The sequence below is a fragment of the Suillus paluster genome, assembly GCF_016628075.1.
Source record: "Suillus paluster strain FC165 chromosome Unknown EDB91scaffold_10, whole genome shotgun sequence".
In the NCBI taxonomy this organism is placed as follows: domain Eukaryota; kingdom Fungi; phylum Basidiomycota; class Agaricomycetes; order Boletales; family Suillaceae; genus Suillus; species Suillus paluster.
In genome coordinates this window covers 171,624-184,945 of record NW_024537570.1, presented here as the reverse complement: position 1 = coordinate 184,945, position 13,322 = coordinate 171,624, and the positions used below count along the sequence as shown (strand labels likewise).

The 13,322-nt window shown below is 49.1% G+C and overlaps 5 protein-coding genes across 5 annotated transcripts; 3 read left to right on the top strand and 2 right to left on the bottom strand.

The window, feature by feature from the left end:
• Positions 1-817: 817 nt before the first annotated feature.
• EDB91DRAFT_1245269 (uncharacterized protein) lies at positions 818-2,748 on the bottom strand (the record flags this gene model as incomplete). The annotated part of the gene is made up of 8 exons (XM_041322520.1): positions 818-964; positions 1,016-1,387; positions 1,437-1,632; positions 1,683-1,692; positions 1,747-2,254; positions 2,304-2,510; positions 2,564-2,660; positions 2,717-2,748. The coding sequence occupies 8 exons, from the start codon at positions 2,746-2,748 to the stop codon at positions 818-820; spliced, it is 1,569 nt and encodes a 522-aa protein (XP_041180329.1).
• A 434-nt stretch (positions 2,749-3,182) lies between these two features.
• EDB91DRAFT_1198298 (squalene synthase) lies at positions 3,183-5,198 on the bottom strand. The gene is made up of 5 exons (XM_041320617.1): positions 4,851-5,198; positions 4,503-4,717; positions 3,868-4,447; positions 3,692-3,817; positions 3,183-3,637 (listed from the first exon to the last, which is right to left on the bottom strand). The coding sequence occupies exons 1-5, from the start codon at positions 5,082-5,084 to the stop codon at positions 3,365-3,367; spliced, it is 1,428 nt and encodes a 475-aa protein (XP_041180328.1). The 5' UTR covers positions 5,085-5,198; the 3' UTR covers positions 3,183-3,364.
• Positions 5,199-5,532: 334 nt separating this feature from the next.
• EDB91DRAFT_1048126 (uncharacterized protein) lies at positions 5,533-5,742 on the top strand (the record flags this gene model as incomplete). The annotated part of the gene is made up of 1 exon (XM_041313370.1): positions 5,533-5,742. The coding sequence occupies one exon, from the start codon at positions 5,533-5,535 to the stop codon at positions 5,740-5,742; it is 210 nt and encodes a 69-aa protein (XP_041180327.1).
• A 348-nt stretch (positions 5,743-6,090) lies between these two features.
• Positions 6,091-9,831, top strand: EDB91DRAFT_44695 (Na+/solute symporter). The gene is made up of 27 exons (XM_041327298.1): positions 6,091-6,125; positions 6,186-6,371; positions 6,421-6,450; positions 6,504-6,598; positions 6,651-6,671; positions 6,722-6,744; positions 6,795-6,856; positions 6,905-6,920; positions 6,971-7,067; positions 7,116-7,206; positions 7,253-7,433; positions 7,490-7,610; positions 7,657-7,717; positions 7,768-7,781; positions 7,842-7,880; positions 7,932-8,015; positions 8,075-8,199; positions 8,250-8,303; positions 8,356-8,364; positions 8,415-8,523; positions 8,573-8,602; positions 8,655-8,668; positions 8,725-8,870; positions 8,933-9,037; positions 9,089-9,322; positions 9,375-9,447; positions 9,501-9,831. Exons 2-27 carry the CDS (start codon positions 6,338-6,340, stop codon positions 9,625-9,627), a joined length of 1,995 nt encoding a protein of 664 aa, XP_041180326.1. The 5' UTR covers positions 6,091-6,125; positions 6,186-6,337; the 3' UTR covers positions 9,628-9,831.
• Positions 9,832-10,137: 306 nt separating this feature from the next.
• On the top strand, positions 10,138-12,159 carry EDB91DRAFT_1114810 (uncharacterized protein). Its single transcript, XM_041317908.1, has 9 exons — positions 10,138-10,535; positions 10,591-10,660; positions 10,719-10,787; positions 10,837-10,973; positions 11,040-11,205; positions 11,256-11,401; positions 11,447-11,519; positions 11,573-11,600; positions 11,651-12,159. The coding sequence occupies exons 1-9, from the start codon at positions 10,493-10,495 to the stop codon at positions 11,999-12,001; spliced, it is 1,083 nt and encodes a 360-aa protein (XP_041180325.1). The 5' UTR covers positions 10,138-10,492; the 3' UTR covers positions 12,002-12,159.
• The last annotated feature ends 1,163 nt before the right edge of the window (positions 12,160-13,322 follow it).

The window sequence follows — 13,322 nt, the reverse complement described above, 5'->3', positions numbered from 1 at the left end:
CAATTGCTCCACACTCGGCTGGCTATTGGTTAAGCCATAGGCTACCAATGATCAGGAGATTCTGCATTCTCATGATGCTAGCGTGAATACTGTTTTTCAAGAACTTACAGATTAATATTTTGACGCAGCATCTATAAAGGGCATCATGATCAGCACGGAACTAATGAATGAACGAAAACCGCGCTTAGCTTGACCGTGACACTGGCCCATTATCATGATGAGCACCTTTTGACGGTAAGATTCACCTCACCTCATCTCTCTATTATTTCATTTTAGGTGGATACTTGCGCGTCTTGATGACCTCCGTGGCGAACATTGGGTGCATGACGTCTTGCAAGTTGGAGTCCAGAACGCTGAGTTATGCAGAAAGTGCCATCCGCTAATTCGCTAGGAAACCGACTGTGTCATATCAGCATGCCAATGGTGTCCTGGTGCACATACTTGAGTAGTGGGAAACCCCAGCATCAATCCCCAAACCATCCCATGGTAAGTATGACGCGGCTATGACGCGTCACTATGCTGCGTGCGCCGCTGTCAAGTTGAACCCATCGTGGCCCAGCCTATTCTCTTTTCCCCCGTTGTAGTAAATAACCCTCTGCCCTCGTATCTTCGTGATACATATCGCCTCGTCTCACCTCCAGGACTAGGCCTTCTGTTGTGGTACCATGCAGGGGATAAGTCCAAAAGGGAACGTCCATCCAAACGCAGGAATACAAGATGTGATAACCAAGTACACGACCATCAATCTACGTGAAGCACCTCTAGACTCATCAGGCGCCATTTTACACTCACCACCTGCCTCTCATGAACCCAATCCTCATCCTTCCATCAAAGCCTGAGCCGCCTTCCTCGCGTTGGCTTTAAGGCCCTCGACCTGCAACTCCATGTTGCGGATCTTTTCCCGTGCTGCGCGCAGCTCACTGTTGAGCCGGTCGACTTCAGTCTCTAACACAGTAGTCTTGCCCTACATGTAGCTCAGATGTCAGAATTCACGATAAATGCCAGGAAGACCTACATCATCGTTGGCTCGCGTTGGTGGAGTAAGGATGGCTGGAGACTCTAAGATAGGTGAGGCGGGTCGAGGGGGCATTGGTGCCGAGTCAGATCTTGACATGACTGGTGTTTGTACCGCAGGCGCAGGCATGGAGACAGCTTTTGTGACATGTGGAGGTGCGCTGAACGCAGTTGGTGCAGGCGCATGTGTCGGTGCGGGTGCGGGCGCAGGCGCCGAGGGCGTGAATGTTGACTGTGCACCATTGAACACGGCGCCATTCTCGAGGCTAACGAGCTTCAATGTGGCAGCCTTTCCAGCAAAGAACTCGCTCGCAGATAGAGCAGACTCTGACGAGGCCGCAGGTGGGTAAATGTCGGACTGGAATGAGTCCGCCTGGTATGTTCGTCAGCGAATGCGATCCAAGATTTTAAGAAATATTTACTTTACGAGGCACGATGAAGGCGATAGGTTCCACGCAGGACCCTGACACCTTGTACGCGCGGGCGATCTCGCACTCCGAAACGTTGAGAGCACGACGAGGTAGGAAACAAATTCCCCGCTGGGGATCTGCCGATTTGTGCTCTGCTAGCGCGAATAGCGAGTCACTCTCGTACTCGTAGTATCGGATATTACCATCGCTGTTGATTTGAAATTAACCATGAAAACAATGCGTTCGATTCCATCTTACCCTTTACCAGCTAGAAGCAATGATATGAGAAAATACGGGTTCTAAGCACATGCGAGGTGCTTACCCAGGAAAAGAATGCCATTGTCGCTCCAGAAAGGCATCATGACACCAGCAGACTGATCAATGGTCATCGTCTTGGTATTTCCAAGACCTCCCGTTTCCCATATGGACACTTGACGGTCACTCATCTTGCTAAAGCCAGTGGTGGTAATCTTGTCGAGATCGCCCATCCACACGACGCGGGCGCCCTTGATACCACCATGCGCCTCAGTTACGCGAACGGCTTCACCTCCTGCGCGAGGATCGAATAGACGGAGTTTCCTGTCTCTACAAGTCGTTGCCATGAGGGTGCCGGTAGGGTTAAAGGCGAGACACTGGATGGTATCGTTATGTCCGGTGAGAATAGACCGTGGACGATCGGTATCAGCAAGATCCCAAAGTTTGACTGTATGTTCGCCAGATGCACTGGCGAGGACGTTAGATGCGGTGGGGTGGAAGAGAACCTGACCGATCTTGCGCGGTGATGCATCGATACGGGCGACGGGGTCAAAGTCTTCTGGTACCCAATGATCCTGACCCCAGTCTTCAAAAGCGGAAGGCCTCGACCTTCCAGATCATGACCTTGCCGTCCTCACCACCCGAAGCAACAATTGAGTCATTGTGCGGGGACCAATCGGTGTCGAGGACGGGGGCGGTGTGACTGCGCGCGAGGGGAATGACATCAGGAAGCTTGTACGGGAAGTTGGGTACAGCTGCGAAAGGGGAGGGAAGAGGAAGTATTGCGAATGCGCCACCTCCGGATGCGTTCCAGTTAACGCTGATGTATCGCTGAGCGGGGGAAAGATCAGCGGAGGACGAATGTGAAGATGGAGAGTAGTCACCCCGGAGGCAGAGACGAGATTGGTGTCCCATGCGCTGTTGGATAACTTCACGTTGTCATATCCGTGCTCCTTCTTTGCTGTCTGTCCGAATACATGGCTGTGAGAGACGCAATCAGTATCTCGGTGCGCTACAATCTTGGGCGTTGTGCTCACCGATACTTGGATGCACGAACAAATCGAGACATCGTCCGGGATTATCTGCAAAACGACGAACAGTCAATTGTAACTGTTAAAAGAAAGTAATTGTATCCCGCAGTTGTAACCCAGCAACTTATGCCCCTCGCTGATGTGTTTCGCACAGATACTAATAGCAACCCTAGGATCGTTCGGGAAATACCGCACGGGGGGGTTCACGGTGTAGGGGGGTCACTCGGCTACCCGATGCCCCTAGATTTTCTCTATTACCTTCGCTGATACGTACCTGCCATGCTGAAAATTCGCAGGTAACTGAAGTCGTGGGCTCGCAATACATCTTTGTGCTAAGCCAGGAAGGACCCCGTGTCGTTAATCCAAAAGGCCGAGGTGCAGCAGTGGAGCTTGAAGCGAACAATAATATACAAGTTACCTCATAGCTTATATGCACTGCGGCCGCGCTGCAAGCGAGGACCAGGACATGCAGGAAACGGTCGGTCCGTGTCATGAAACGGACTGACATTGATCCAAAGTACAAAAACAAGGATATCACATGATAGCATCTCAGTCCATTAATGATAACAGTAAGTTTGAAGGGTATGGTATGTACTGCATCTTCCAAAATCCAAAACACCAAAATGCAACCGTCCAACGTCCAAACCTTGATCCCTATGCCTGAGGAATGAACTTGAGAATGGCCCATACGATGAATGCGCTGAGACCAAGCATAAGCAAGGACGCGCCAACGACCCAGGTAGCAAGCTCCCATGGGAACAAATCCTGAGGCAGGGGTGTGTTCCTTGGGTCTGCAGTAAGGCGCTCCGCTGCCCGCTTCTCTTCTGCTCTGAATATGGCTGTTCTCTTGTCTGAAGAGTCGAATGTCGGTCCCTTCTCACCGAGTATGATGAACGAGGGGTAATTTTGTTCGTACCATTGCTCGATCTAAAACAAGATGTTTGGTCACAGACAAACAATGTGAAAGTGTTCATGAGTTACCTTGCAGCACATCACCGAAATTTTGAGGAAGTTTGGGTCATGAGGCTTCGCCTTGTGGTGGATCTTCCGTGCATACTCCCGGAAGATCAGGGCGACTTCTCTCGTATTTGTTGACCGCATGATAAGCTAAGGCGTGTAAGCATCACTAAACAAATGCATCAGTGCAAATAACGTACATGAGCAGCCTCCGCTTTCCGTATCTTGATATTCCGTTGGAACATTTCTGGGTTCATGAAGCAAAGCGCCAATGTAGCCATTGCCATGGTGACGGGGACTGCGCAGAACACGAACACGCTCTGGTTCTTGAGCAGGTGCAGGTAGTCCAAGGAGTCGCATGCATGTCGCAGGGCATCGAGAATCATCCCACTTTGTATCCACGTGGCATGCTCAACGTCACCCTTCTCGTACAAGTCTTTCATTTCCTCGAAGCCGTATTTTGCCCAAATTTCTCGGGGCCAAAAGAAACGTTTCTCCTCGACGTCTTCTCGGAAGTCACGAATGATGTTGGTCTTTTGGAGGAGAAGACCCATAGAGTTTGCCAGTTCAAGTTGATCACAGAGGAAGGACGCTTCCTTGCCTGAAGCTGACCAAATGCGAGTGAGGCCTTCACCCACGAGACCCGCAACGTAGTGGCAGTAGAGGTCATAGTCCGCAACAGTCTCGAGGTAAACAGTGCCATTGATTACGGCTTTATGTGCGTAATCCGCCATACCATTCTCCATTTTCTGACAGATGTCAAGAATGACTGTCTTGTATCTACAAAAGATGTTAAGCAGGATATAGAAGAGGGTGGATGAATGCATGAACATACTGTGGTGGTAGTCTATTAACTTCTTCAACAATAGTGTGGTATTCAAGGAGCAGATGGCGATCTTTCTCCTCAGGGCCGTTCTCGGTGAAGTTCCAGCCAGGCGTTACTGTTAGCTCGTGGAATTTACGGAGTATCGGCTGCTTCTTCTCGTCGGGGATGGTCATGTCATCTTCAATGGTGTCCAACCCGCGCAGAATGAGGTAGTACATGCAAATCTGTAAAGGCAGGGTCAATCATGAAAGTGGCGGAGATGGGTTAGAAGAAATGATTAAACATGTATGCAAATATATACAGAGATGGGTTGTTCTCCCGTGCAAAGGAGAAACATGAAAGAAGCAAAGCGCTTACCGTTCTTGCAAGGTCGCCGTCAAGCTCCTTGATGACAGCTGCAAAACTTCTGCTTGTCATGTCAAGGAATTCCCAGCAGCGGCGCATGGAGGCGCGGTCCCAGCCTGACGTGGGGTGCTCTTGCTGAGCGGTGATATCGCGTTTCGTCTCATGGTAAAGGTAGAAATGAACGAGAGTTCTGAACTCGAAAGGGTGAGTCAAGAGTAGACCCATCATTGAAGTCATTTTTCCCATTGCAGCAGACGTCGAGAGGGATAAGGAGGAGGTAGTTTGGAGGTCGTGGTGCTGAATAAAAAGAGAGTAGTTGTCAGCTGTCGCTTCTTCCACAGTGAGATGAAATACAGTCGAACCACAAAAATGTCACCTGAAGCGCTAATATTAATTTCCGTAAATGGAATCCCACCCGATATATGTTCCGGGCCGGCCGTGGGGTGCTTGCCAACTCTCGAGATTCAGAATCCCCATAGCCTTGCCATAGCCAGTACTACTACTAGTTCGTATAAATGTTTAGCAAGCTTGAACTCAAATTCTATAACCTTCTAGACCCTCTAGGATTTGAACTTCTGGGCCCAGAAATGATTGGAAGAAGAAGCGTGGAATTTGAAATTTCGGCTCATGGGAAGGCTCTGATGGGAACCTCCTACTGATTGTTTCCTAATACCGTTCAAACAACTTGAAGATCATGGACGATATAGCCCATTCTCCAGTTCATCTGCAGGCCGTTTCATCAGCCCCAGTCTCCTCCAGACACGCCCTTTCTCGTGTCAAAGGATTCCTGGACGATTTTCAAGCCCGCAGTACACCCTCCAAGGGTAGTGATACTTCAATCACTGCCCAACTTCAGAAACTGAGCAAAGCGCTCGAACAGGAGTGCATCCGACAATCAAAATGATCATGTCACGAGGTGAGCATATATATCTTTTACTCATGGTACCGCGGACAGGATCACTGATGCATACACAGATTCGGACAAGTGTATGGGAGACGGTCGAGAAGCGCCAGCAGCCCCCCTTAGCCGTAGAATATTGAAAGCACAACAGGAGACTGGATGAAATTCATTCTTACATGCGTATCGCATGCAATCACAACTAACTTCAAATGGCTCGGAACCTCCGTACACTCAAAGACCGCAAATACTAAGAAAACTACAAAACTGACCTGCACTATACGACTACAACCCCCCTTTGGTACTGTCACGAGCTCCCTCCTTGGCATACACTACAATACCTTGATAAGATACACCAGGATAGAACGACACGGGCCTCCTTGAGATTTGTAAGTGTCCTCGCTTGGTTCTCGCTGTTCCGCGCTTGTCAATCAACAGTCAATTGGTAGCCCTTAGCATCCAAAGAACGATGAACGTATCACACGAATGACAGACCACCTCTTTGCTTATCTTTCTCGATATTCTTAGACGCTATGATAAAAACGAAGGCAAGCGGTATGTCTAGCAGTCGTATAGCTCTACTCCTTTCGTGTCTGTAAGGATGTCTCAAATCGCAGATTTCAAGCCCATTCTTGGTGCGAAATAATCATTTTCGGTTACTCATTCACTCACTTGATGGATCAGATCAGAGCGTTGGTTACGGAGTTGTTATCGGTGCGTCATTCAAAATTTGATCTTTGGAGGCCATTTTCTAGATCCACTTCTAGGAGTCGGGTTTTTCTTTGCCCTCGTCATGTTATGCTTGACCGCGGTGCAATCTAACTTCTCTCGGTTTACCCCAAGTTCATCTGAAGAGTTCACGGTGCGTCGCATTATGCTACCTGTGCACGTCACTCAAATGGGACTCCTTCTAGAGTGCTTCTCGTAGTGTCAAAGTATGTCAGTTTTTCTAGTCAACTACGACATTCGCTGACTTGCATACTAGCCTGGATTAGTGTGCTGTGGCATGTAGGTCGTCTTTGTCCGCGCATCTGGGCACCTGTGACGCATTATCGCAGCGTCAGTGCCTGGACATGGAGCGCCACTCTCCTTCAGTCTAGTACTGCAGCCTATACATTTGGTATGGATCATAGCCTGTGCTTAAGCCATAAATGCTGATCGTGCATAGGTGTCAGCGGCCCTTGGTCAGCCAGTTTGCGCGTCTTCAAGCTTTGACTGATCAAAATTCTTGAAGGTGGTATGGTGCGGGCGGTTCTATCCAAGTTGCAATGTTTGGAATGGTGGCCGCTAAAGTCAAAATGAATGCAAATGGCGCTCACACGTTCTTGGAGGTACGTACGACCCACTGCACGTGAGACTGGCCGTAAACCTCTCTGCAGATCGTCAAAGTTCGCTTTGGTACCACGGCCCACATCGTTTTCACCATCTATGCGTTTATCTGCGTCCTTGTTGTATGTGGATCTCTCTTAGGTGAGTTTGCTGAGTACCTCGATACGTTGTCTGAGTCGTGTTTCAGTGGGAGGCGCAGCTACTGTGAACGCCCTCACCGGCATGAACTTACTTGCTGCGTATTTTCTTTTGCCAATTGGCATTGCGGTGTATGTCGTATTCGGCGGATTGCGTGCCACCTTTATCTGTGATTGGACGCATACCATCATTCTATTCGCCATCATTTACACCTTTGTATTCCGTGCATAGTAAGTGAAGTCTCCATGTCACAGGGATGTGCTACTGAGAATCTGCGCAAATAAAGCGGGACATCATCGGAGATCGGCAGCGTAGCTCGAATGTATGAGTTACTCACACAAGCTGCAATTGATGTGCCCGTCCCCGGGAACGCAAATGGAAGTTATATGACAATGAAGTCGAATCAGGTGGGTAGACAATTCTCTCACATCTTTTCCTGCTCATTTTTCTCAGGGTCTCGTGTTCGGAGCGTCAGCGTTGCTTTCAGGATTTGCGGGCGTGTTTTGTGATCAGGGTATGATATATAATTACCTCGTGTTTAGTGATCTGACGTGCCGTGCGCAGGATATTGGCAAAGGGTGAATAACGCTCCTTTCCATTACCGTCTTAGACTGAATCATGTGTCCGTCAACCTCAAGGCAATTGCAAGTGACCCTAGAGGAACAACTAAAGCTTATGTATTTCCATCCCTCCGACTGCCGATGCTAGCACTTACATTAACGTCACAGATGCTCGGTGGACTTTCCTGGTTTGCCGTTCCTTGGGCTTTCGGATCATGCCTCGGTCTGAGTGCCCGTGCGCTCCAAAGCAATGTAAGGTTTCGCGCGCAGTGTTCTCGTCATCCGCCAACGCCAAGACAATGTCCCTTTAGCCCTTGTTCCCGACATACCCGTTCCCTCTGTCACCAGAGCAGACAAGTGCGGGACTCGCCGCACCGGCTGCAGCTGCCGTGCTGATGGGAAAGGGCGGAGCTGTGGCGCTGTTATTGGTCGTTTTGTAAGTCACACAAAACCCTGAAATTCAACTTTAACCAATACTTCGTGAAGCATGGCGGTGACTTCTGCTGCTAGCGCCGAACTCATCGCCGTATCCAGTATTGTGTAAGTTTGTTTCTCATGCACGATTTCTGCGCGCACGCTCACCCCCTGTAAGGTCGTATGAGTAAGACCTGAACATCACCCCATCTTCTGTCGTGACTTATTTGGACGTAGCATCTATCGTACCTACTGGAATCCACAGGCGACGGGTGCGGAGATTGTTCGTGTTTCACACTACGCGATTTGTGCATGGGCGATTTGGATGGGGTGCTGGGCGACCATAGTAAATACTTTTTCCAGTCACTGACCGAACGTATTGACTTGCGTTGCAGCTCCACACAGCGAACATCGACCTGGGTTGGGTGAGAACATTCCTTGATATAATTCCATCAGGACTAAACCGACTTGCTCCAGTTGTACTACGTTCAGTGCGTGGCATCCGAAAAATTAATTTAACATGCTTATTCTTCGTGTGGTGGCGCAGGGGAATAGTTCTTAGTCCCGCAGTCATACCCATCATCCTCACGGTGTGGTGGTCTAAGCTCACGCGAACCGGGCTTTTATATGGTTCCATTATCGGAGCAATTCTCGGGATGCTGGCATGGATGATCGGATGCTGGAAGATCAATGGTGAGCATTTTCGGTTCCGTCTGCAATGATCATCATGATGACAAAACTGGTCCACATTACAGGCGCCATCACCATCGCGAACCTCGCATTGCCAATATCGGCCGTATGCAGCGGTCTTACTGGTTTTATGTTCTCGGGGATCATTACAGTCTTCGTATCTCTTTTGAGTAAGCGGTCAGTTGTAATGGGCCTGCATGCAACTGATGGCCGTCCGTCAGAACCTGATAATTACGATTTCGAAGGGACTAGGGCTATAGCAATGCTGGACAGTTCGGCAAATAACGACCCCGACTCGGACGTCGTATCTGGCGAGAAGCGTGAAAAATCAGATTTCGAGGTAGGGCCTACGGATGTTACCCAAGCGGACCCCCTTTGCCGCGAAACTCTGCAGAGGGTGTTCAGGCGAGCGGCATGGTATTCATCAGCAATGTCCGCGATTGTCATTCTTATCGGTTGGTTGCACTGCATGCGTTGTCATGGGGGAATCTCACACAGACCTTCCAGTTCCATTATCCATGTTTTTCTCGCACTACGTGTTCAGCGAGCGGTTTTACACATTTTGGGTGGCATGCTCTATGTGAGTATCAATAAAACTAGATGTACGAACTTTAATTGACGATGGCGGTGAAGCGTGTGGGTTTTCATGAGCGGGACGTTCAGCGTTATTCTTCCCTTGCTGGAGTCGTGGAGGGAGATGGCAGCGATCTTGAAGAGACTTGGACGGCTCGTGACTGCAAAGTTGTACATAAAATCATGACCAAATTTGCGGGCGATCGACTAGTCGACCCTGTATCGTTGTCGCGCTGCGGAATACACCGAGAAAATTCCCTGATCGCCGAGCCTTGGCCATTGCTGTGACTAGGGACATCGTTTTTGCTGCATGTCCTCGGTGAATCGTTCTTCATATACAAAGTTTAACAGACGTTTGTAGACGTGTGTTCAATCCACCAAGGTAATCGTGGACCCACATTTTATGTCAAGGTTAAACGGCGGACGGCATATTCCTTGGACTATCCCTAAAATGTTAATTGGCCCTGTTATCAGCGGTGCGGCTGCTTAATGTTGTTAATGACTCGAAAGTAAAGTTTCAAAGTTTAATACTAGTTTGACACTGGGAGGCCCTTCAAGTTCAACGTTTCAAGAGTTCGCTCAGGCTGGCCGCATCTGCAAAACCACTGAAATGAACGCTTACAACTTCAGTAGCGCACTCATGTGATCGGTGGAGATGCTGAACACACAACCAGAAATGTGTGCTTACGAACGCAAACCTGAACTAAACCAAAAGCACTTTTGAGAGGAACTTCGACCAAGTCGGCTTTTTTAGATGTGGGGTCGGCTGGCCGTTCATCCTGTAATATTAGAAACATGATGTTCTTCGGGCGCACGGTGCGCTTATGGCATGCCAGTCAGGGTGAGCCCAATAGTGGATCCGGGTCTGGTCCGAGTCGCAACCACATATCTTCAACATTGAATGCTCGATGCTCAGCACTTCATTTCCTCTGAACGCTTAACCTCTCTCCGCAGTAGGGCAGTTTTGACTTTTGTCTCTCGCTTTTCCATTCCTCCTTTCTACAAGTCTAGTCGCTCGTTATTTGGCCTTACTTCATTTTTGCAATTTGATAATGTCCCCCTCGACTGTGGCGCACAGGATCTTCCTAATGACAAGTGCGTACAATCCGTTGTCTGAACGTTTCTTCCAGGTTTGGTTTACAATCATTAGCCATCCTAAACGCCATCGCGGTCCTCGAATATCTCTGTTTTATTTCTGATGAAGTCCGCCTGGTCTGGCCGTGAGTGTGTGCCCGCATATCAATGAACACGAGCGGTAAACACCTTTCTGATGAACAGGCGAGTTCGGAAGAGCACCGCAGCCAAGCTTTTTCTGGTAACCAGGTATCCCGGATTGGCTGGACTGAGGTGGGCGGTTTAGCAGCTCAAGAGGTCGCGTGCTCACTCCTGTCGCTAGCTTTAACGTCTGGTTTTCGTATAGGATGCAATCGGGAGTTTCCAACGATGCGATAGTTTGCAGATTATGGTACGCGTACCAGACCGCGATGATCCAGTTGCTGCTATCTGCAGTGGAGTTAATACTCATGCGGCAGGGTACGCCATATTTTGATCTTACTCTTGGCATGACTATTCATGCTTTCTGCGCGCACTCCTTGACAGTGTACAAGATGTTCCAAAAGGACAGGTATATCACTGGTCTCTTGTTCGTCTTCGGTGGCGCCCAAATTGCTGCCATGGCAGTCAGCGCTCGATTGATTGTAATTGGCATTCGTTACTCCCCCACTTGCGTCATCCTCAGGTCCCCTCCCAGTCAAATCTATGCCGGGTGAGAGTTGTTGCACCTGTTGTATATCTGATCGCTGAGTGGACGACCAGTGTCTCAGTCATTGCAACGTATACGTTCATATTTTTCATGATGCTGTGGCGATACTTCCAAGGCAGATCTCGCTGGTCGGAAGTTTTACGTGTTTGGCTCAAAATCACGGTTCGCGACGGTGCCTGCACGACTATCGCGGTGATAGGTAGGATTGGTATTCCCCTTTGTACACATATATTCATCACTTCAGTGAGCATCTTGTTCATGACGCTCTGCAATACGGACGTCATCAAAACACAGATGACCGGAAACATTGTTTTTTAGTAAGTCTTTGCGAGTAACACAGGTTTCTATGCTCACTTCGAATTCGCATTAGCGTGCTGCATCCCTGCCTTTGGTTTGCTGTTGAGTACGAAATCTCGGGCTTTATTTGCTTGCTCATTAACTTTATCAGGTTGGATGCATAGTTCGTAACCAAGAGAAATTCCGCGAAAGCCAAAAGTCCCAGAAGGGTAATGGTAATGATCCACATGGGTGGACTACCTCGCTCGAGGTGGAGCTTGATGGCATTACACCTTTTGATGACCCCGATGTGTATCCCGAGAGCCACTCTGACTTGAAGGTCGAATCGACGACCGACGTCTCTACCTCGTTTGACTCTGAGTCAGATGTAGGAACGATGGATATCACTGACGAATGCCCTTGCAAGATGGCGGAGGATGATACGTTGCCGTCGGGCTGCTCGCTCACATTCACGCGTACGGAAACAGGCATTAGTGGTGAGGGTTCTGGCTCTAGGAATTAAAGTCAATACATTCGTTTTATGACACAACCACGAGTTCCGTAGTACATACTTGACATCACTAATAGTTTTTACGTTGATCTTATGCATATGGTGCTACGTTTGGACTAAGATGCAATGCATTCTTTATAATAATATATTTCGACGGAATTCCGCCACATCCGTCGGATGACTTTGCACAAAATAGCTAACGACTTGTCGGTGACACGTACTTCAACACGTATGTAATGCCATAATTTATGCCTGTTGTATGTCCTCTCACAGGGACGGTTGAAGACAACAAGGTGTGCTACTAGTGCTAGTAGTAGTCCGGGTGCGCCAGGGACGACTGTTCGTCGTGGTAAGCACTATACAATCGTCACTGGTCAGCGAGCCGCTACCGCTGCCTCAATGTACAATTCTTGAAGGTGCGCGATCTGGTCGAGGTGTTCCGCAAATATTGTTCATCGATATCACTTCTTTTGCCGTTAGGTGTTCATGTCAATTTCTCCCAAGGTCGATTGACGCTCGGGTCTGTGATATCGCGGTCGATTTGGTTCATACTGAGACCATCCATAACCACCTCGTCCTTGAAGCTGCTCGATTGGCAGGATTTCCTTTTGCGAATCCGACGCGGTCATTCTGGACTCATTCTTCTCCAGATACCAATCCGCTTGCATCTTGGGGTAGCGAGGGTCCACTTACGGCTGACGCGGACATCTATATCATCAGGTCAGGTATCACAGGCGTGGGGGTCGCATACCACCTTGCTCAGGCTGGCACTGCACATGCAATCGCTCGTGGATCCGCACCTCTAAAAGTCGTCATCCTCGAGGGGCGTGACTTTTGTGAGTGTCTTGGTTTGCAAGAATCAGCAAACGTTTTATAATCATCCAACTACGCCAGGTTCAGGAGCCACCGGTGAGTGCTGTGTTGCGGAATGCAGGATAGCGCAACCAAATGATGACTCGGGCAAAAACAGGGGCCCTCTTCGTGCAGCTACCTATACTGGATATGCCGCTCGCGAAGCTGCATTTGGTCGAGCTGAGGGGGCGCGTGCCTACGTGGTCGAAGCATACGCTGCTTGTTCTATTATCTCGATCATCCAGGAATATGGATGGGCCGATGATGTTGATCTGGTAAACGGTGGGCACATGCGGATTTATTTCACAGAGGAGGCCGCCTGTGATGCAAAGAGGGACCTCGAATGTGCAAGGTCATCTTCCTTTGATATGAAAGCCACGCAATGGGTGGAGAAAGAGGAGATGGAGACTGTAAGGGACTTGTCCGAATATTGACTAGAACCTCGAGGTTCTATTTCATGCTCGAAAGTAATTCACGCTAC

Coding starts and splice junctions, on each gene's coding strand:
- EDB91DRAFT_1198298 (XM_041320617.1), bottom strand. CDS start 5,084: ATGGGAAAAATGACTTCAATGATGGGTCTACTCTTGACTCACCCTTTC. Junction 4,448..4,502: donor GTTAATAGACTACCACCACA/GTATGTTCATGC, acceptor CATCTTTTGTAG/ATACAAGACAGTCATTCTTG. Junction 3,818..3,867: donor GGAAAGCGGAGGCTGCTCAT/GTACGTTATTTG, acceptor TACACGCCTTAG/CTTATCATGCGGTCAACAAA.
- EDB91DRAFT_1114810 (XM_041317908.1), top strand. CDS start 10,493: ATGTCCCCCTCGACTGTGGCGCACAGGATCTTCCTAATGACAA. Junction 10,974..11,039: donor GTTAATACTCATGCGGCAGG/GTACGCCATATT, acceptor ACTCCTTGACAG/TGTACAAGATGTTCCAAAAG. Junction 11,402..11,446: donor CACGACTATCGCGGTGATAG/GTAGGATTGGTA, acceptor TCATCACTTCAG/TGAGCATCTTGTTCATGACG.
- EDB91DRAFT_44695 (XM_041327298.1), top strand. CDS start 6,338: ATGTCTCAAATCGCAGATTTCAAGCCCATTCTTG. Junction 7,068..7,115: donor GCGCTCACACGTTCTTGGAG/GTACGTACGACC, acceptor ACCTCTCTGCAG/ATCGTCAAAGTTCGCTTTGG. Junction 8,871..8,932: donor CGGATGCTGGAAGATCAATG/GTGAGCATTTTC, acceptor TCCACATTACAG/GCGCCATCACCATCGCGAAC.